At 47.9% G+C, this 23,176-nt stretch overlaps 1 protein-coding gene and 1 long non-coding RNA gene across 4 annotated transcripts in view; one reads left to right on the top strand and one right to left on the bottom strand.

Annotated features, from left to right (window-relative positions):
- LOC145506074 (kazrin-A-like) overlaps positions 1-23,176 on the bottom strand; it is a 38,847-nt gene that overhangs the window by 1,563 nt on the left and 14,108 nt on the right. For 2 of the 3 annotated variants that reach the window (XM_081489779.1, XM_081489768.1), the window contains exons 2-11: positions 15,952-16,031; positions 7,920-8,040; positions 5,115-5,174; positions 4,648-4,727; positions 3,655-3,816; positions 3,468-3,565; positions 2,883-2,994; positions 1,867-2,117; positions 1,394-1,419; positions 761-818 (exon numbers count right to left, since the gene is read on the bottom strand). In XM_081489779.1, the coding sequence (XP_081345905.1) occupies positions 761-818; positions 1,394-1,419; positions 1,867-2,117; positions 2,883-2,994; positions 3,468-3,565; positions 3,655-3,816; positions 4,648-4,727; positions 5,115-5,174; positions 7,920-8,040; positions 15,952-16,031 (1,048 nt within the window). Of the gene's footprint in view, positions 1-760; positions 819-1,393; positions 1,420-1,840; positions 2,118-2,882; positions 2,995-3,467; positions 3,566-3,654; positions 3,817-4,647; positions 4,728-5,114; positions 5,175-7,919; positions 8,041-15,951; positions 16,032-23,176 lie in introns of all 3 variants that reach the window. The other variant, XM_081489758.1, reaches the window with a different exon arrangement.
- Positions 8,043-23,135, top strand: LOC145506870 (uncharacterized). Its single transcript, XR_014054406.1, has 4 exons — positions 8,043-8,164; positions 16,269-17,938; positions 20,431-21,168; positions 22,981-23,135. It is a non-coding gene; the product is annotated as an uncharacterized LOC145506870 (long non-coding RNA).

Consider the following 23,176-nt stretch of genomic DNA (forward strand, 5'->3'; position numbering starts at 1 on the left):
TTTATAAATTAAGGTAATACTCAAAAACCTCAAAGCTATTGAAGTGATAGGACCCCAAACTCTGTGTGTGTGTGTGTGTGTGTGTGTGTGTGTGTGTGTGTGTGTGTGTGTGTGTGTGTGTGTGTGTGTGTGTGTGTGTGTGTGTACATATATATTATATATATGTCTTCAGTCACTCAGTCATATCTGATTCTTTGCAACCCCGTGGACTGTAGCCTGCTGGGCTCCTCTGTCCATGGGGATTCTCCAGGCAAGAATACTGGAGTGGGTTGCCATGCCCCATACACACACATATACACAGTGAAAATACTTCTATATGTTGACAAAGAAATTTTACTTCAAGTAGATTCAACTTAATCATACTTTTGAAATAAATGTGAAATTCCTACTATGATGAGGAATGGCTTAAAAGTGAGTAACAATCACACAGACAAATATTAGGTAGCTCTGACTCCATCACTCGGTCAGCCATGGGAGGAGTGATCACCCTTCGGCTGCCCTGTTCTAGACCACGGATGTGGTGAGAACAAGACAGAGGATCAACAGCATCAGAGCTGCCAGTGGACCAGAACAGGGCTTGGGCTCCCTTCCCCTCCATGCCCTGGTCTCTCTCCAGAGCAGGGAGTGGGGCTCCCTTCCCTCCATGCCCTGGTCTCCCTCCATCACCACCTCCCCAGAGGAGAGGAGACCTGACCAGCATGGCCTCTCCCTGTCTCTACCACAGTCCGAGCAAGCAGAAGGGCCAGAGCCCCACACTCACCAACAGACAGACTGCTTGCTTCATCTTGGGACTGGGCGTTGTCTTCTGTCAGCTTTTCCTGCCAAGGGACCAGAAGAGAAAGTGAATCTCCATTGGTCAGCGTATTGTTGTGGGCATGGTCCAGAGTCCCAGACCCTCTTGGGGGACACATAAGCACCAGAAAAGGGCCTTGAGAAAGCAAGGCGCTGACCCAGGAGTCACAAACCCACAAACCCCTACAGTATCTGGGGGGACACAGTGGGTTCTGCCTTCCCACCTACTCCTATGCTTTGCCCTCCAAGTGGGCACAGACTCATCACATCTGGGCTCTGCTGATGGCACCCAGACTCTGGTGTGATGCTAAGGGGATCTGAGCACCCCTGCCTGACACCCCCCATGCCTCCGGGTCCAGGGTTACAGAGTGAGGGTGTCTCAAACAGTAAGGACAGGGCCAGCGCTGCCAACCGGCCTTAGGACAGCTCTCAACAGGCCCGTCTCCCTCCTACATTCAGCCTAGAGCCCCCAGGCCAGCTGAGAGAGTCAGGGACAACAGTAGAGGACAAACCAGGGACCGTGTCCACCCTGGGCTTTGTTGTGGGGGGAAAGCAGTGACTGAGGGTCTGATGCCGCCAGATGCTGGAGAAACCGACTCACCTTGTGGCAACACTCACTCAAGCGACCTACAAGAGAAGAGACATCCGCTGAGTGGTGGGGACAGCCCTCTTGCCACACCTCCCTCCCTAGGGACAGGGTGCAGGCTGGGGGCTCAGACACTGAACAGAGTCCCGGGCCTGTGACGGCAAGCGGGACATTCCGAGTCTGGACAACCCTCAGGGAGGAGAAGAGAAGGGAGAAAAGGAAATAAAATGAAACCGTGGAAAATCTCTGTGCAGCGCTCCTGAACCACCTTCTTCTCCTGCCTCCTCCCACCAGACTCGGCCAGGGGGAAGAGGGGACCGTCAGCTGAGTTGGGGGGACCGATGTGATCATGGTTTGGTAGGACCTGGTGAGGTGGGAGGAGGAGGAGTTTCCTGGGTAACAAGATCAGAGACAAACCAGGAGGAACAGGAGGATTGGGGAGATGGAGGAGGGAGCCAGCACCTCCTCCCTCCCTTCTAGAACCTCACCTTTAAAGTACCAGCATACAGCACATCCGATTAGGATGAGGACAGTGGTGACTCCAAGTCCAGTTACCATTTTCATCACCAGTGAAGTGCATGAGGAGGGAGAGGGAGTGATGGGTAGTCTCTGGCTCATGGCTGCTCGCTCTCCAGGAACCAGGACCTCCCCATGGGCCAGGGTACTTGATTCTTGGTCCACACACTTCATGTTGCTCCAGGGCGTACAGTCCATGACCATGACCTTCCCATCAGGGCACCTGGGTACAGATACAGGGGGACTCATCAGGGACAGCTAGCTGGATGAGGAGAAAGAGGGGGTAGCCTCCTGTCCTGGGTCCCCTGACAAGACTGGAGGGGGGACAGGCTCCTGCTGTCTGCAGGGCAGGGTCCCCTCACTCCCCCTCACTGGGCAGGAGAAGGATCCAGGATTGTGTATTGTGGCCCCCAGGCTCCTGCTGAGTGTTCAGAGCTGTTCTTCAAGAGCTCTGTGAGGGGGGCCTCATCCAGGTCAAGGGTCAGAAGGGTATGGGCACAATTCTGACTCATCTTCCAGTCAAACTTAAATACCAGGCCCTTTCATCCACCTGTTGACTCTTCCTACCAATCTCAGCCAACACTGGAGCGTCAGAGGACAGTGAATTACTACTGGCCACCGAGCCCCCCAGTAGGAAAGATTCAGGTGCTACTGGCGAGCAAGGGCTGGGTGTGAGGCCTGTCGAGTTGGCTCCGGTTTTATAGGAACCTTGAAGGAGCACACACGTGGCCTCATGATGACTTCTGTCTGCTGTCAGCACTTCGGTCTTTCTAGGCCCCTCCTGAGGAGACGTGGGAAGGGGCCACTGGGAAAGCCGTGCAGGACAAACGGGGGTGGTGGGGAGCGCTGCTGCAGGCTCAGGAGACCCCACAGGCACAGGGGAGCTCTGAGAGGTGGGAGGGGCTTCACGGAAGCAGAAGAGAGACATGGGTACAAGGAAACTGGGGTCTCCTGTGGGTTGGAAGCCCCCTAGGCTCCTGTGTCTCACCCGGTGCTGCATTTCTGACAGAATTCAGCTGCATCTTCTCCACGGAAAGTGCCAGGTGTGCATTGACACTCACTGTCCTTGGTGGAGGTGCAGCGGTTTTTTTCTTCTTCTCCTAGAGACCAAAGATAAGGTTTTGCTGTTTGTTGCTGTTTCAATGAAAGAATTAGTGTTTTTCATGGGTGTTTGGAACTTCCCTGGTGGCTCAGGCGGTAAAGCATCTGCCTACCAGGCGGGAGACCCGGGTTCGATCCCTGGGTCGGGAAGATCCCCTGGAGAAGGAAATGGCAACCCACTCCAGTACTCTTGCCTAAAAAATCCCATGGACGGAGGATCCTGGTAGGCTACAGTTCATGGGGTCGCAAAGAGTCGGACACGGCTGAGCTCACGCATGTGAGCCCCAGGACAGAGCACAGGTTCTCTGGCCACAGAGGACGACCTCAAAAACAGTCCTTTCCATCCCTCCCTCCTCTGTCATGATGCGAGGTGTGTTTTCTCCAAGGAAAGCATTTCCTGAAGTTTTCTTTCAAATAGGAAATCACTGAGGCTGCTTATACACTGGGAAGCAAGAAATAGGACTGTACTAGCCTTTCAGGTCATTCTGGCGTTCTTCTCTTTTCCTTTCCAGTCCTTTTCGGTCATAGTTCAACCTTCGCAGGCACACAATTCCACACTGCAAACTGTTTCTGTTTCCAAGAGAAAAAGAAAAAATTTAGACCTGGCCGCAGGCAAACATCTCTCAGCAGGCTAGTGAGAACTTCTTGCACCGACTGACCTGTGAAAACTATCAACCATTTTCAGTTGCCCACGAAGGGCTTTCTTGGTCAAGTGGTCCAGCATCCGCGCGTGCACAAGGCACTCCATGAAACAGCTACAGTTCTGCGGGAGGCCCAGACTGGGCAGCCACTTGTTGCCGATCCACTCATGTTTCACGTTCCTGTATGCAAGGGTCTGCATTCAATAATTAAGGATGGTTAATTGGGGAAAAAATGGAGGAGGCAACGGCAACCCACTCCAGTACTCTTGCCTGGAAAATCCTGGTGACAGGATGATTTGAGAGAACAGCACGGAAACATGTCTATCACCATATGTAAAAGAGATGACCAGTGCAAGTTCGATGCATGAAGCGGGGCACTCAAAGCCGGTGCTCTGGGACAACCCAAGGGATGGGGTGGGGAGGGAGGCGGGAGGGGGCTTCAGGATGGGGGACACACGTGCACCCATGGGTGATTCATGGCAAAAACCACCACCACACCATAAGGAAATTATCCTCCAATTAAAATAAAGTAAAAAGATACAACCGTTTCAATCAGTCAAAACTTTCCTCACACTTCGTACTTTTAACCCATGTAACAGACAGACAGCGTTTTCTATAATCCCTACGGTGAGCAACAGCGAGGTGGCACGCAGTCTTTGACCACCTGACAAGCATCTCCTTGGCAAGCCCCCGGGCAGACACCGTCCGCGGTGCTGGGCTACAGCAGGCCGACAGGGACGCCCCCTGTCCTGGGACGCACGTGCCTTGGGGGGCGGGGGGGGGCAGAAAGCGAACAGGTGTGTGAGAGCGTTTCTGAGCCACGGCTGCTGTGAGGGAGAGGAAGCGGACGGCACGGACTGCAGTGGGACGGGAGGAGGTGGCTGGCTTCAGATGGGGGGGAGGGGAGACCTTCAGACAAACGACTTTTGAGCTGAGACAGAAAGAGTCCACAGGAGCTGGCCTCCCGACCAAAATAACAGCAACAGTGACGACCCACAGCACCCACTTCACCTGCATTTCTGAGGCCGAACCAGGTGAGCCAGCTCGGCAAACCTCCACAGGGCAGCGCGCAGGCTCCGAGGAGCGCCGTTCTGAGGGAGTGAAGGAGCGGTGTGTTACCCGGAGGAGTCACAGACACCGGTCATCAACAGGACTTCAGATAAACAAAAGAGCTCTTTTCACTAATTTCTAATTTTAGAGAAAAGGCCATTTAAGTGTGCAACTACTTTTGAAATTTTAAGGTTTAATGGGACGAAATTATAAAGAATTTTTTAAAAAACTCCCATTTTAATTCCCATCTCATCCAATAAATAATGAAGAACAACATTCTGAAAAGAAGTACAACAATAGAGTCTACTTCATCCAACAGCATTTGTTTCCTTCTAACATTTTTACTTATCAAATAAAAGAAAATTTCATACATTACTCAATACAGTGGATCAATAGACTTGTTTCAATAAGGAAAAATAAAAACCCACCTTTTTCACTTCCTTATAGAGTTCTAGCTGCAACCTCGGAAGATTGGAATCCATCAAAGCCTACAACAAAACACAAGAGATTTGTTCAGAGAAGATACATTCTACTTACTAGCAGTTCTAAGAGTGATGAAGGACAGGGAAGCCTGGCGTGCTGCAGTCCACGGGGCCGCAAAGAGTTGGACACGACTGAGCGACTGAACAACAACCACGAAGCAGTTCTAAAGAAATCTAAATAAAGGACAACTAAAACTTCAATGTTGATGCAAAGGAGAATATAATAGCAACTAAACTGAAAACCTGTTCATTAAGAAAGAAGTATATGTATGCAGGAAGTTACCAACTAGATACAGGTCATTCACCATAATATTTAAAAAAGGAAGGAAAAGAATATTCATTACAATCAAACACTACATAATATCAAAATTAAATGGTAGATAGTTCAAATTCACTCTAAAGCTCTTATATTCAATTAAAGTACATACTTTAATCATTTTTAGTCATTAAAGCACATTCTTTAACCATCGTTTTTAATGATGATCCAACATCAGCAATTCCCTGGAGTCTGCAGAGCAAGTGGGACAGGAGGTGGACACCCAAGGGCAGAGCCCTGATTCCGGCATGGGAACACGCCGCTCCACGCAGAAGCCGCACCCTTCCCAAAGGTCTGGTCCGCCCGTGAGGCACACGTGCTCCCCACCTCAGGGCCCCAGCGACACACGAACCTGCTGGAACCACAGGCTCCTCAGAGCCCTGACCCTGTTGCTCGACTACAAGTCAAACCGAAATGGCCACACGGGCAACTTCAACCCAGGAATAATGGCTGATGGCAACCACCAGCAAGGACACAAAGTCCACGCTGGAGATGGCTTCCCAAGACGGAAAGATCTCTGGGCCCCGCTCTCAGCCGTGAGAACCCTCTCCTCCGAACGGTACTGCCAATGGCTTGTCCACAAGAAGAGAGAGAAGATATAACCAAGCCTCCACAGAAAAGACGTCTTCCTTTCCTGTGATATAAGCATGTGACAGCTATAAACCAAGCTGGTCTTAGCAAACCCACAGAGGCTCAGCGAGCTTGAAAATCAAACCAGGGTCACATTCTGGGAGGTTCTGAATCATGCCTAGGATATTTTAAAATTCTAATTCTACTATTTCAGTTTGGACTACAGTCCCTCAAACAAGCACATCAAAACGGACAAGTATATAGTAAAACACGGCTTGGCCAGTAAAACTAGAAGGCATATCCAAGTTTTGTTTCACTTCATAAATGTTTTATAAACTAATGTCAAATGTATTTTATTACAGGAGAAAAGTAAACTTCAAAGCCGAGAAATAGCACTGAATGGGCGCTCACAGCCACAGGCGATGCTAATGCGCCACCTGAGCCCTCCCTGCTCCCGCCTCCACCTCCACACCGGGGTGGACACACAGCCGCCACGTCCAGTCCGTGACAGCCCAACCTCTGCTCCTCACTGGCACCCCAGCACCTCCTCCTGGCTCAGGGCCCCGCCTCTCTTCCCTGGACACTTAGCCTCCCTCATGGATTCTGGGCACAAAGTCTCTCTTCTGTCCAAGGCAAGCTACAAGGCACCACCAGGCTACTTCAACTACCAGGTTACAAATCCTCGAGAGCTCTTCCCTTTCTTCATTCTCTACCAAATAAAGTGCAAACCCCTTGAACTGATCCTCAACATCTCCCGTTCTCTGGTAGAGTCCCCCTCCTCCGTGAGTCTGCAAGCGTTAAGAAGGTCCTAAGGGACGTCCCTAGAGCACTCCTTGCTTCCACTGCAGTGGGGCCCGGGTTCGATCCCTGGTGGGGGAAACCCAGATCCCACATGCCACACAGTGAGCCAAAAAAAGAGAAGGTCCTAAATCTTCTCATTCACCTAACTGCCACCACCTCCGGGGAGCCTGCTCTGCCTCCCCACACAGAAATCACCTCCACCTCCAGACTGCAATGATGAGCTGCCAACATCTCCCAGAACTCAGAACTTACACCATGCGTTCAGGCATTTCTGAACAAACATGCTCCCCGTCTGAGACTGTACATTATCTGAAGGCAGGAGCACACTGTCAGCTGAAACCCCAGGATGGCTGGGGATACAAACAAGGAGAAGGGCAGAATGCGAAAAACAAAGGCAGTTTTCCAAGATAGTAACAATTATGAAAGAACTTCATCTTCAATGGCAGCAGAAAACAGGAAAAGGGAAAAGTGGATTAAAGCTACACTGATCTTGGGTACAAACTCTGCACTGGGAAAGCCTGAGCAAAGAGGACCTGTGTCCCCCGCGCTCCTCACCTCACCTCCCACCCAGGTGGCTCTGGCTTCACCAACCTTTTCTGGGAACTCCTATCTCCCCAGTCACGTCACACCAACTCCAGCCAGAACTCCAGCCAAGCTACCAGAGAAGGCACGTCCTTACCTGTGAACAGTCCTGCCTGACCCAGGACTCGGGAGACGAAGACATCAACGGCGGATTCCACCGCCCGTCCCCTTGCCTTCTCGGGGCGTCTTGGTTTCTCGACAGAGTGACACTCGGTCCAAGAGCCCCCAGAGGCCACTGCCAGCGCCCATCCCTGACCTACGCCCCGCGCAGGCATGAGGGGAAACCTGTTCCCTCTGACTGGGCAGGTACAGCCAGTACCCTGGCAGACACTAGAGTCCCTCCAAACCACACACTATTCGATTAAAAAAGTGCAGACGACCTAAAGGACTTGGCTACTCAAAACAAAAGAACACCAAGTCACGGCTTCTTCCCTTAGCTACAGTGATCGCATCTCAGAGAACACCGTCCAGAGGGTTCTTACTTTTATGACTTTGTTGAGGCATTCGTCAGCCACCATCCTGACATCTGACTCCGCGTCATCACTGCACAGCAGAAAAAGTTCCATAGCGATGCCCAGAAGTTTCTGGAATTCTGGAGAATTTCTAAATGAAAAGAGAAGAGAGACTGTCACAGCCAAGAGAACACACGACGATGAAACGCAGTTAGGTTTCTGGTATCCTGTGTGGGATTCTGGAAGAGAAAAAGGACGTTACATTTACCTTACAGGTAAAATTCATCTTAATAATATATTTCATTTAACCCAATGTATCCAAAATATTACTTCAACATGTAATCAACATGAAGAAATTACTGTGCTATAGAACAATCTTTTTTACAGCACATCTGAATTCAGACACAAAATTTTCATCAGAACTATTTCATTTGGGGGCTTCCGTGGTGGTCCAGTGGTGGGACACGGGCTCGCTCCCTGGTCTGCGAAGACTGGCAGGCTCCCACGTGCTGTGGGGACAGCTAAGTCCGGGCACAATACTGAGCCCGCACACCGCGATCACAGCACCCCCCGCCTGCTGCAACTAGAGGAAGCCCGAGAAGGAGCGAAGACCCAGCACAGCCCAAAAGAAGTAATTAGATAAACCTTTAAAAGAGAGAGGGGGGGGGGGGGGAGACAGAAATACGTGTGTAGAGATTCCATACAATTCACAGCTGAAAAAGCAGGCTGACTTGTAATTAGCAGATAACCTGGAACTCGGAAGCACAGCCTAGTGATTGCAGTCTATTGCTAGCAATACTGCATTTTAAACTTCAAAGTTGCTAAGAGACTAGCTCTTTAGTGCTCTCAACACACAAAAAGGAATAACAATGATACGACAGAGGTGCTGGCTAACACCAGGTTGCCGCAGTGCATTATACAAGGGAATCAAACCACCAGTGTTGTGGGCCCATTCTCTCTCAATTTTTAAAAAAGACAAAAAGTAGGTTTACATACTACTTCTAACCATGCTTTTAAGAAGCTCTCCAATAACTAAATCAAATACTGTTTTTAAATTTTAATTTAATAAAATAGATAGAGGACTTAGGGAGTCCCTGGTGCCTAGTGGTTAGCACTCTTGAGCTCTTGCTGCTGTGGCCCCAGGTTCGACCCCTGGCGGGGGAACACATTCTGCGAGCTGCACAGCACGCCCCAAAAACACAACAACAACGAGACACAGGGCTAGTCAGGCTATCTATTTCTGCTTGAGAGAGCTTTACAAGTTGGTCTTTCAAGAAACTTGTCCATCGCACTTGCCTGATGCTACAGCGGACAGGAATCCGTCTGCCAGTGCAGCGGACATGGGTTTGATCCCTGGTCCACAAAGACCTCACGTGCCACGGAGCAACTAAACCCGTACCCCACAGACGTTGAGCCTGTGCTCTAGAGCCTGACAGCCGAAACCACTGAAGCCCGTGGGCCTACAGCCTGTGCTCCACAGCAAGAGAAGCCACTGCAATGCGAGGCCTACCGATCGCAACGGAGAGCAGCCCCCGCTGGCCGCAACTACAGAAAGCCTGTGGGCAGCAACGAAGACCCAGCACCGCCAAACAGAATAAACAGTGCTTTTCGAAAAAGAAACGTGCCCATCATCTAAGTGGTTGAATTTACTGGCATCAAGTTCGTATTTCCTTGTTATCCTTTTACTATCTGTACAACCTACACTGACACCATTTCCCTTTTCCAGACATTAGAAATTTGTGACTTCACTTTTTCCTGATCAGTCTTATTACTCTTACTGACATTCTCAAAGAACACACTTTTCGTTTTATTGACTTTTCTATACACTTCTGTTTTGAATTTTACTGACTTTTGTTATTTTTAGTATGGCCATCCTTCTGCTAAATTTGGGTCTCATTTGCTTTTTAGTTTTCTAAGGTATACTGAGGTTACTGAAGGTCTGAGACCTTTCTTCTTTTATAAAATAGACGTTTAATGCCATAAATGCCCCTTTAAAATGCTATAGCAGCATATTACAAGTTTTTTAATCCTTCCTTTTTATTTTCACTCAATTCAAAATATTTTCAAATTTCCCTTTTGACTTCCTCTTTGACCCATGGATCATGTGGAAATGTGCTATTTGTTTTCCACATAGTGGGGGCTTTTCAAGACCGCCTTTCAACAGAAGAGTCCCAGACACCTACACTGAGGTCGGAGAGCATGCTTTGTGTGACGTTACTGATTTACGTCCACAGACCTGCTTATGGCCCTGCCAGTCTTCCTTGGCACGTGTCCTGTGGGCACTCGAAAGGGGTCTTCTGCTCTCCTGCATGGAGCTTCTGTAAATGTCGATCAGGACACGGTGGGACAGTGTTTTCAGTTTTCGAGATCCAGATTTTAAGAATTTCTGAGAGGCCACTGACATCTGCCTGTAACTGTGGGTTTGTCTATTTCTCCTTGCAATTCCATCAGGTTTTGCTTCGTGTGTTTCTGAAGCTCCGGACTTCAGTACATACACATTTAGGGCTGTCACGCCCACTTGATGAACTGATGCCTTTACTGTTGTTATGAAATGATGATCCTATTCCAGGTCATGGCCTTGGATTAGAGACCCACTTCGATGATAACAGGGCTCCCCTGGTGGCTCAGCTGGTAAAGAATCCACCTGCAATGTGGGAGACCTAGGTTTGATCCCTGCGTTGGGAAGATCCCCTGGAGAAGGGAAAGGCTACCCACTCCAATATTCTGGCCTGGAGAATCCCATGGACTGTATAGTCCATGGGGCCACAAAGAGTCAGACACAACTGAGTGACTTTCACTTCCACTTGATGGTAATATCAGCTTCCATCTGTTCAGGGCCAACATGGTGAACCTCTTTCCATTGTCTTACTGTTAACCTATATGAATCTTTATATTTAAAATGTATTTCTTCTAGGCAGCAGAGACTGGGTCTTGCTTCTCGTTTGATCTGAAAAATCTTTTGCATTTCATGTCATTATTGATACAACTAGGTTTATTTTTTATTTTTTGGCCTCAACGGCTCTCAGCTGCAACGCCCAGGCTCTTCACTGTGGCACTCGGGCTCAGCTGTCCTGCAACATGTGGGATCCCAGCTTCTTGACCAGGGATTGAACCCATGTCCCCTGCATTAGAAGGCGGGTTCTTAATCACCAGACCACCAGAAAAGTCCCTAAAACTAGGTTTGAATCTGCCACTGTACTGCGACTTCCCTATTTGGTCCATATGCTCTTTATTGGCCCTCTTCCCTGCCTTCTTCTGGGTTAAATATTGTTTGGGTCAGCTTCAGTTATTTTCCTCACCGTTGCTCATGTTTTCTTGCTTCTTGGCATTCCTGACCATTTCGGATCAGATGCCAGACCTTATACCTTCTATCTTGTTGGGCGCTATACACTTCTGAATTCCGACGTTCTTGAAGTTTGCCCTGGAATGCAACTGTGTTATTCTGAAGGACTAGGGCCGCCCTGGGCTCCGCCTGCAGGCAGGATCAGAACAGCATCTCATCTAGGGCTGAAGTGAGTCACCCCTGCTGTGAAGGCAAACCCTTCTGAGCAGCTGACCCAAAGCGCCAGAAGGATGAGGTTCCCCCTCTGGCTGGTGAGAGCAGGAGCTCTTCCCGCACTTGGAGTTTCAGCACCTGCTCCCTCCAGCCCCTTCAGGTGACTCTACCCGCAGCTCCAGGCCACTGTCTGCAGCAAGACTCAGCTGAGACCTGAGAGCCCTCACGGGTCTCCAGGTCTCTCTGTGCAGCTTGTCCCTCTCTGATCTTCCCCCCATGGTCCCAGCCACCCTGCCTCCTGAGGCCATCAACTCTGCCTCAGCAACCATGGGCTCTCCCGGGTTTCCCCTCCTCCCGTCCTCACTGGAAAACCCCCTCCAGGCAGTCATCTGGGGAAATCCTGAGGCTCATAGCATTAGCTTTCCATTTTTCCAGAGATGCCTAATACCTGATGCCTTGAAAACCACAGTGAATGCACTGTATCCATTATCAACTGCTTTGGGCAGGAAGGCAAACCCTGTCCTTGTCACTTATCTTGTTGTTCAGTCGCTCAGTCATGTCTGACTCTGTGACCCCCATGGACTGCAGCACGCCAGGCTCCCCTGTCCTCCACTGTCTCCCAGAGTTTGCTCAAACTCATGTCCGTTGAGTCGGTGATGCTATCTAACCATCTGAGTCAGAAGCAAAAATCCTTCATAATTTTCTAATTTAATCTTTATCATATTATTATTATATCACCTAGTCACAGATGTAGAAATCATCTTTAATAAAGTTAACTAATATTCCTTTCCATAAATGTATCAAGTTCAATTCCCCTGTAGGTAAGTCATCAAGATTATTTTTCATTCTTTAACGGGATGACTAGCATTGCACCAGGATCACCGGACACTTTCCTAAGGATAAACTCCTGAAGCGACATGGCCAAATCAAACAGGCCAAACTGCCTTTCATTTTTTTAAATATTTATTTATTTGGCTGCGCCGGGTCTTAGTTGCCGCACACGGGATCTAGTTCCCTGACCAGGAATCGAACCTGGGCCCCCTGCATCGGCAGCACAAAGTCTTAGCCCCTGGACCGTGAAATTCCCCAAGTTGCCTTTTAAAAAAGTTGCATCATCTCTGACAAAATCCTGAGGATTGTTTAATGTCTGTAAAGTTGACAGGTAAAAAAGAAACGTTCTGATTTTTGTTTTCGTCTCATTCCAGTGATTACTAGTAAATCTGAACATTTCTCCACAGGAAGCATGAAATAAGTGTTAGCTATTACGTCTACTGGCTCAGTTACATTTCTTCTTTTCCAAACTGCCCATTCATAGTTTTGCCTGTTTTCCTATTAGAAAGACAGCCTTTTTCTTAATGGTTTACAATTTCTCTCTAAAGAAGCTAGTAAACCTTTGATACATATACCATCAATACTTTCCCCAAGTTGCATTTAAGTTTCAGTTTAAAGTAGATTTTGACATACTGAACTATATTCTAGATAAAACACTTTTTTCCTTTATATTGTAAGCATTCCACAGACTAAGATTAAATGTCCTTTTTGTAGTAATGATTTCACTCTCTTACATTTAGGTAATTAATCTGGCATTTACGTTTGCCTGCAATATGAAGAATATTCCCCTAAATACTCAACTGGTTCAATAATCCATCATTTCCACACTAATACAAGATGTTACCTTTATCGGAAATTCGTATCTGCACATACGCACATACACTTTCCCACTTCCTATTCTGTACCTTCTTTAATGTCTAAGAGCTATTTTAATGTCATGAACACCAGGTCTCACCAATTACTGATGGTTTCAGATTTTGTTTGTTAAAACTGATGTATTTATTCTTGCAGATGAACAAGTTCAAAAATATCTCTACTAGAATTCTGATCAAGCTCATTTTAAATTTATGGATTAATTTAGAGAAAGTTTAACTTTATGATAAGGAACTGTTCCCACGTTGAAAAAGCAGTAGTCATCTGTCCCTTTCAGGGAAGTCCATACAGTCCTTCCATAGTTTCTGCATATCTCTTGTCAATTTCTTCAAATATTATATGTTGGTGCTACTATGAATTGGATCTTGAAGCATTATATTTTCTAACAGATTTAAGCTAATATATGGGAATGGGAAATCTATAGATTCCTGTACACTTATTTTTACCCAATCACCTCATCAAGGCCACTTGCTTAGACGAGGGTGTCGAGGTCCTCCCAAAAGGAAACAAGTTAAAAATGAATCCTCACCCTCCACTGGACAGAAAACATCCGAGTGCTGGGGAAAGAGGGCAGTGAGGTTATCTTCGTTTCTGTATTTCTAACAAATTTTCCGGGTGATTCTGATGTTCGTGCGTATGTAGGAAGCAGGACAGACCACCAAATTGAGAGCTGAAGTAGGCTGAGTCACAACACACCTCAAGGACTCGAGAAGCTGCCTGAAATAAGCCCCGAGAGATAACATCAGTACCTGACAGAAGCTGAAGAACGTACCAGAGATCAGGTACATTAGAGGAGAGACCACAGGAAACGCCAGCCACGAAGACTTCCTAAATCATTACCTGTGTATAAAAGATCCACTGCAGCTCTACAACCCGACATTTCTGAAAAGTATGGAGAACATCTTAAAACAAACACGTTCTTTGATCTGATGCGACCAAAGACAACCTCTCTGCCTCCAAAAAATATCCCATTCATCTGATCCTACGTAGCACAAGCACCGCAAAGACCATTAGCATTACTCCATAAAAACAGAACAGACACAGGAATGGAGAAACTATTAACAGCGATTACCACGATTTACGATGGCAAAGTGAACCACAAACCAGTCTTAACATATCTCAACGTACTTCCCAGGTGGCGCTAGTGGTCAAGAATCTGCCTGAATGCAGAAGACACAAGAGATGCAGGTTCAATTCCTGGGTGGGGAAGACCCACTGGAGGAGGGAAATGGCATCTACTCCAGTATTCCTGCCTGAAAAATTACATGGATAAGAAGAGCCCGGTGGGCCGCAGTCCATGGGGCTGCAAAGAGTCAAACATGACTGAGCAATTGAACACACACTCACTCACACACACACACGCCCCCACACACAGGTGTGAATCTAAGCCAACAGTCCATCAAGTCCACTGGGAATTATTAAGAAACAAAGTAAGCGTAAGGCATGAAGCACTCAGAATGGAAAAGGTCTATTTTCTGGGTCCATAAGCTTTCGATGTGAGGTGTTCTTCCTGAGACCTGGATGCTGGAAGGCTGATGAGCACAGCTGTGCGAAGGAAGCAGCAGGCCCCGGGGGTCTGCCAGGCATCTAACGTCCATTCACATAAGAGTCATGGCGGCTTGCAGGACAACGTGCGCCACCACAGGATGGATTTCTGCCTCTCAGGAGCTCATGAGCACTTTCACGCAGCTCTCAACAGCGTCCCACGGGTGTCGCTCCTCCCACAAGAGCTCTGTACACTGAGTTTACACATCAAAGACGAGGCCACAGGGACTCCAAGAAGTTGGCCTCGTCCGAAGCTGCATGGCTTATTCGGAGCGGAGACAGAATTCAAACCTTCTCCCCTACTTTTACTTAGTACTGTTGTCTACAATAGCATGCTAACTTAGAATTTTTGTATTCTTATTTTCAGCACATATTCTCACTTGTCACTTCATTTCTTCCCACAATATTTCTACAAATTAGATGAGAACAGTAATCATACACTGTCTTTCAAAATGGCATTGAGTTCAACTAAAATGAAATAGCCTACATGAAATCACTTTGAAAGCATAAAATACAAGTGGCAAGTATAAAATACAAGTGGCAATGTGCCACTAAAAATAAATGAATCACCAAATTTCTGTCAGTACGAAAACCAAGGTGATTATTCTTAGAGGTTTTTCTAATAGATTACAAAGAGCCCTTCCCAACAGGAGAAGAACATGGATGATTTACTCCAAGAGAAAGTACTTACTCCAAGAGAAGTATTTCACACGTCCCATCCGAGTAACGGAGTTCAGAAACCATAAGCACATCTGTTTCCTACTCACTCATTTAGAGACAGGCTTAAAATAACTACCACCCACAGATACAAGGAACAGTACTCAGAAAGAGAGACAGACAGTAAAAAGCAAGGAGAAGGAGGAGAATCAGCAAAAAAGCGATACAAGAAGGTGCTGCCTGCTCACCCCACAGGAAAGCCTGAGCCAGGGAGGTGGGCCTCCGGTTAACGCCCATGATCCCACCATCCCAAAGCTGTGATGAGCAGGGAGCACCCCCACAGGGCGGACAGGGCAGAGCGCAGAAGAAAAGCAACCACGAGATCCCAGTAATCGGGCAGGCTCTTGTTCCCACACCGCAATAAGTAAAATACAAACATGCTGTTCAGTTATCCAAATGGTTACAACGACACGGTGTAAGATTACAAGAAGGAAGCATTACTCATTACGGTGTCTGGAAATCCTCCATATCCACCGCCAGAAGGGGGAGGGGTCCCGTCAAGGTTTCAAAACAACTGGGGCGACGAAGAACATTCTAGCCCATTAAGGATGAAAACACAGAAGTGTTCTATTTTCACTAGAAAGTTCAAAGTGCAGTTACCTGAGAGACCGTGCCACTATGTTTTCACGTATTGTCAGACAATGATTCACACGGTCTTGGTGGCTGAGAGTTCTTTCTTTCTAAAAGGGGGAAAAAAAGAGTAAAGGAAGTTAGTGTTGTCCACTCCATCTATTTCTACGTGGCATTCATTCATTCATTCAACACAGCTTCTTTGACTCCAAGGAGTAAAACCGTGCGGGGGCAGGGTGCTCTGAGGTCAGAGAGGTGGGGTGGGCCGAACCCCGGGTTCCCTCCAGGACTGGGCTCCACAGAAAACTCAGGGGGCGTCACTAACACGCCTGCCTTCTCTGCTGCAGAGAGAAGAAACTGCAGCGCCAACAGGGCTGGCCCAGGATCACGTGGACAGAGGGAGCTTCAATTCAGCGCAATAGTATAACACCTACTCTACACAGCAGCCCCCTCGCAAAACCACACGGACGGACGAGTCAGCCCCACACAGGCCTCACACGATGAAGTATGAGAGAATGTATTAACACAATGGCTAAGTGCTCCTATATCTCTGAATGGCTACAAACAAGTACCCTGCCCAGAGCCTTTCTCAAAAGCCTCCTAGTGAGACTGTTCAGTCAAAATTTTAAAAAGGAGACAGACTGGCCAAGAAGATGAGATAAAAGGTGCCTGCTTCTCACCCAAACCTATGACTTCAGAGGTCTCTTAAGCAGGCACCGGAGAAATACAGAAGACAGGGATGATCCAAAGAGGAAGCGAAAAAGAAATCAGGCTTGATGATTACATCCAAAAAAGGATCCGAGTGTCTGACAGCTACCAGGACATGGTACTAACTAGCAACAGTGAGACCAGAAGACTCCTACGTTTTTGAGGCAATTCTATAAAGAGTACCAAAGAGATTAAAATACTAATTGACCAACACCTCCGTTTAATCCCTAATGCAACTGCAGGCCGGAGAAGGCAACGGCACCCCACTCCAGTACTCTTGCTTGGAAAATCCCATGGACGGAGGAGCCTGGTAGGCTCCAGTCCATGGGGTCGCTAAGAGTCAGACACGACTGAGCGACTTCACGTTCACGCACTAGAGAAGGAAATGGCAACCCACTCCAGTATTCTTGCCTGGAGAATCCCAGGGACGGCGGAGCCTGGTGGGCTGCCGTCTATGGGGTCGCACAGAGTCAGACACGACTGAAGCGACTTAGCAGCAGTAGCAGCAGCAGCAACTGCAGGCTCCAAAAAACTACACGTGAAGGAACAGACTCTTCCAATTGTGCAAACCAAGAAAGACACACCCTCAAAAGGCAGTTCAGACGTGGCCAGGGAAGAACATGGACAAGGAAGAGTCTCCCGAGCGGAAAGTCAGGGCCCAGGAGAAGGAAAGACAGGCCTGGATGAGAGGCCAAGTCCATGGTGTGCAGAGAGGGGCTCCCAGTCAGCAGCCAGTAAGTCTCTCACCACATGGACAGGTGACCATGTCCCCCACTGGTCTCCTTCCTAAAAGAGACTCGCTGATGAGCTGTGCTGTGGGCTGCTAGGCACCCACCAAAACACCGTGCTTCCCTTCTCAGACACGAGCTTCCTGCTGACAAGTCCCACAGCCCGGCTTCCCTGCAGCCAGGCACACACAAGTGACTGTTCACACAGATGAAACGGGAACACAGCAGCGAGTGGAGCTTCTGCCTGTGGCTTGCCCAGGGCACCACCCCCTCCTTTTAGCTTCCCCCAACTGGAACAGACACTTCTAACACCCAGTTTCTGAACGTACAGACAAAGACAACAAAAAGGCTGCAGGGTGACAGGATGGAAGGAGCCTGGGTCCTGAGTGGCAGGAGGAGGCAGAGGCCTTTCACCTCCCGCCCACCTGAGTCACTCACTTCAAAAGTGCTGGGATGGAAACAATCCAAATGTCTCAGTGGATGGATAAACAGCTGCCACGGAGTAACGGAATACTGCTTGGCAGTGAAAGAAGCAAACGACTGACACACACAAGGATGAATCTCAATGCATCTGCTTCAAGGTACACAGGGATGATTCAATTTATGCCACAGTCTTTACCTTTAAGGGAATGTAAAGTGGTCTGAAATTTACAGGGTCCTGGCAGGGGAGGAGTACACTAAAAAAGGTACCGATGAGTGAACTGGATTCCAAACTGGGAAAGGAGTACGTCAAGACTATATATTGTCACCCTGGTTATTTAACGTCTATGTAGAGTACATCATCCGAAATGCCAGGCTGGATGAAGCACAAACTGGAATCAAGATTGCCAGGAAAAATATAAATAACCTCAGATATGTAGGTGACACCAACCTAATGGCAGAAAGTGAAGAGGAACTAAAGAGCCTCGTGATGAAGGTTAAAGAGGAGAGTGAAAAGCTGGCTTAAAACTCAACTTTCAAAAAACTAAGATCACGGCATCCGGTCCCATCACTTCATGGCAAATAGATGGGAAACCAGTGGAAACAGTGACAGACTTTATTTTCTTGGGCTCCAAAATCACTGCAGATGGTGACTGCAGCCATGAAATTAAAAGACGCTTGCTCCTTGGAAGAAAAGCTATGAAAAACCTAGACAGCGTATTAAAAAGCAGAGACATTACTTTCCTGACAAAGGTCCGTCCATCTAGTCAAGGCTATGGTTTTTCCAGTAGGCAGGTATGGATGTGAGAGTTGGACTGTGAAGAAGGATGAGCGCCAAAGAACTGATGCTTCTCAGCTGTGGTGCTGGAAAAGACTCTTGAGAGTCCCTTGGACCTCAAGGAGATCCAACCAGTCAATCCTAAAGGAAATCAACTCTGAATATTCATTGGAAGGACCGACGCTAAAGCTGCCTTTTCATACTGTTCATGGGTTCTCAAGGCAAGAACACTGAAGTGGTTTGCCCTTCCCTTCTCCAGAGGACCACGTTTTGTCAGAGCTCTCCACCATGACCCGTCTGTCCTGGGTGGCCCTACACAGCACGACGCATAGCTCACTGAGTTAGACACGGCTCTGGTCCATGGGATCAGACTGGTTAGTCTTCTGTGACTGTGGTTTTCATTCTGTCTGCCCTCTGATGGAGAAGGATAAGAGGCTTATGGAAGCTTCCTGAAGGGAGAGACTCAGGAAAGACTGGGGAAGGCTGACGGCAGGAGGAGAAGGGGACAACAGAGGCTGAGATGTTTGGATGGCATCACATACTCAATGGACATGAGTCCGAGTAAACTGCGAGTTGGTGATGGACAGGGAGGCCTGGCATGCTGCAGTCCATGGGGTTGCAAAGGGTGGGATACAACTGAGCAACTGAACTGAACTGATGCTGAAGCTCCAATACTTTGGCCACATGATGTGAAGAGCCGACTCTTAAGAAAAGACCCTGATGCTGAGAAAGATTGAAGGCAGGAGGAGAAGGGGGTGACAGAGGATGAGATGGTTGGATTGCACCACTGACTCAATGGACATGAGTTTGAGCAAACAAACTCTGGGAGATTGTGAAGGACAGGGAAGCCCGGGGTGCTGCAGTCCATGGGGTTGCAATGAGTCAGACATGACTGAGGGAGTGAACAACAGCAACTATATAGATATGTGTGTGTGTGTGTGTGTGTGTGTATGTATGTGTACATCAGACCTCAGTTTGAAAAAGAAAGTACTATGAGAGTTTAAATGCTCTCTTCTTTGAGCCACCACATTAAAGTCTCGATTACAGCAGCTCACCTAGTTGAAGACCTTAAGTCATCAAGAAAATTAAAGAACACTGACCTCTCCCAACAAGTTAGGAGGCAAACGAACTCTCTTCTGTATGGCTCCCTTCCAAAGTGAAAACCCACAAAGGCCTTAAATGAGCTGCATTCACACACCCGGTCTCCCAGCTCGACTGGCAATGACCCCTCTGTGGGCAGCCTCTTACCCTAGGGTCTAAAACAACTCCTGGGGGGATGGCCATCAGAAAAAGCTGACAAACACTAAATTGAGTGCACCTCACTATCTAAGATGGTCACAACAGAAAAGTGATCAATACAAATATAAGCTTTAAAAAGAACTGTGTCTCTCTCCTCGCATGTGGACTAGGCCACAAGAATACAGGTAACAAAAAATGATACCACTTTCTGAACCTGCTGCCTGATTTCCTTAAGACTCACATGTGCTGCACCCGCGGCCCCATGCTAGAATTTGAGCAAAATTTATGAGACAAGCAAAAAAGCAAAGACCGAATACCAATTTCACCCATCAAAATAAAAGTACACTCCTGTGTTGTCTGCTTGGGTCTAGCTCCTCCTCTGAGCTCCCTGTGGGGATAGAGAGAAAGATGTGTGTGTGTGTGTGTGTGTGTGTGTGTGTGTGGATAGAGAGAAAGATATGTGTGTGTGTGTGTGTGTGGTGTCCGACTCTTTACCACCCCATGGACTGTAGCTCACCAGGTTCCTTTGCCCACGGGGTTTTCCAGACAAGAATACTGGAGCGGACAGCCATCCCGTCTCCAGGGGAACTTCCTGACCCAGGGATCAAACCTGTATCTCCCTCTCTTGCATTGCAGGCAGATTCTTCACTGCTGAGCCATCGGGGAAGCCTGCCCTATTCCCCCAGGGCTCCTGCCCCAGGCCCTGCCATGAGCCAGCACCACACTCTGGAAGGAACGCTTCCCACGGTTACCTCTCCAGGGATGACAGACTCACTGAGAACAAGCGCGTGCCTCTCACGGGCACTCAGCCCAGCACCTACACTGGACAGGTGTTTCACAGACAACAAAGGAGTGGGCAAGTGCTTGCCGTACAAGAGTAGGTTGAAAGTGAAAGAAAATGAAAGTCACTCAGTCGTGTCTGACTCTTTGCAACCCCATGGACTTAGTCCATGGAATTCTCCAGGCCAGAATACTGGAGTGGGTACCCTTTCCCTTCTCCTGGGGATCTGCCCAACCCAGGGATCAAACCCAGGTCTCCCGCACTGCAGGCAGAGTCTACTGGCTGAGCCACAAGGGAAGACCAAAGGAGTAGGTTAAATACACAGTAAAACTGACTCAAAAGTCTTGAGTCAATCTTACCAACAGGTTTCGGAAGATAAATGATAATTATGTTAACCTTGAGTTTCTAAAACCAAGAGATGGAAAGAGAAGTAGAAACAGCAGAGCTTAAAAAAAGAGAGACCCTGAAGAGCAGTCCCACGCGACTGAGCTCAAGCAGCTTGTGGAGTCCCAGCTGCAGCCCTCAGGTGTGACCAAGACGTCAGTGACGGCCCGTCTGTGACCCTGACTGTCACAGCTTTACTGCCAGAAAGGGTGAGTACACGTCCCATCACGGTCAGCTACGAAGAAAGCGCATGTTTCAGATCTCTCTTCTAACTCATCCAAAGTCACTTCCCAGCAATCCACACCGATTTGAGGGGGAAAACATCTGCCCTGATTAAATTTTACTCTTTTCTGCACTCAATAGGTAGCTCTAAAATCATAAAATTCTTCAGGTAGATGGATGGTCTTCAGTGGTGACTGATCTTATATTAAAATTCAAACAATAATGACTAGGTGGCGCTAGTGGTAAAGAATCCGCCTGTTAACGCAGGAGAAGCAACAGCTGTGGTTTCATCTCTGGGGAGAGAAGATCCCCTGGAGAAGGAAATGGCAACCACTCCAGGATTCTTGCCTGGATAACTCCATGGACAGAGGAGCCTGGCAGGCTACACAGTCCATGGGGTCACGAAGAGTTGGACACGACTGAGTACGCATGCACGCACCTATTTTGAGTGAGGAGCATAAAAACAAACTACCTGATTGCTACCTAAATAATTATGACAAAATCTCCGCTTTTATCACACTGAAGAATCAGTTCAGTTCAGCTCAGTCGCTCAGTCGTGTCCGACTCTTTGCGACCCCATGCATCTCAGCACGCAAGGCCTCCCCGTCCATCACCAACTCCCAGAGTCTACCCAAACCCATGTCCATCGAGTGGGTGATGCCATCCAGCCATCGCATCCTCTGTCGTCCCCTTCTCCTCCTGCCCCTAATCCTTCCCAGCATCAGGGTCTTTTCCAATGAGTCAACTCTTCGCATGAGGTGGCCAAAGTATTGGAGTTTCAGCTTCAACATCAGTCCTTCCAATGAACACCCAGGACTGACCTCTTTAAGGTTGGACTGGTTGAATCTTCTTGCAGTCCAAGGGACTCTCAAGAGTCTTCTCCAACACCACAGTTCAAAAGCATCAATTCTTCGGCACTCAGCTTTCTTCACCATACAACTCTCACATCCGTACATGACCAGTGGAAAAACCACAGCCTTGACTAGATGAACCTTTGTTGACAAAGTAATGCCTCTGCTTTTAAATATGCTATCTAGGTTGGTCATAACCTTCCTTCCAAGGAGTAAGCGTCTTTTAACTTCACGGCTGCAATCACCATCTGCAGTGATTTTGGAGCCCCCAAAAATCAAGTCTGACACTGTTTCCCCATCTATTTCCCATGAAGTGATAGGAGTAGATGCCATGATCTTAGTTTTCTCAATGTTGAGCTTTAAGCCAACTTTTTCACTCTCCTCTTTCACTTTCATCAAGAGGCTCTTTAGTTCTTCTTCACTTTCTGCCATAAGGGTGGTGTCATCTGCATATCTGAAGTTATTGATATTTCTCCCAGCAATCTTGATTTCAGCTTGTGCTTCTTCCAGCCCAGCGTTTCTCATGATGCACTCTGCATATAAGTTAAAGAAGCAGAGTGACAATATACAGCCTTGACGTACTCCCTTCCCAATTTTAAGCCAGTCCGTTGTTACATGTCCAGTTCTAACTGTTGCTTCTTGACCTGCACACAGATTTCTCAGGAGGCAGGTAAGGTGGTCTGGTATTCCTATCTCTTCAAGGATTTTCCACAGTTTGTTGTGATCCACACAATCAAAGGCTTTAGTGTAGCCAACGAAGCAGATTTGTTTTTGGAATTCCCTTGCTTTTTCTATGATCCAATGAATGTTGACAATTTGATCTCTGCTTCCTCTGCCTTTTCTAAATCCATCTTGTACACCTGGAAGTTCTCAGTTATGTACTGCTGAAGCCCAGCTTGAAGGATTTTGAGCATTACTTTGCTATCATGTGAAATGTGTCTGCCACAGGAGACTGTCCGCAGACACCCATCCAGGTTCTGGCCAGCGTGACTGCGATGCCCGTGAAATGGACATCACTCGCCCCGACGATTAACCTCTCCCTCAGCAAGATGTGATTTATTTCCAACTGCAGACAAGTAATAAACTTCAGTCCACTCGTCCCACTATGGAAGGCCGTTTTATTGTTTCTTGTGTGTTAATAACA

The sequence above is a fragment of the Giraffa tippelskirchi genome, chromosome 1 (assembly GCF_054371585.1).
Source record: "Giraffa tippelskirchi isolate mGirTip1 chromosome 1, T2T-mGirTip1v1.2.pri, whole genome shotgun sequence".
Lineage (NCBI taxonomy): Eukaryota > Metazoa > Chordata > Mammalia > Artiodactyla > Giraffidae > Giraffa > Giraffa tippelskirchi.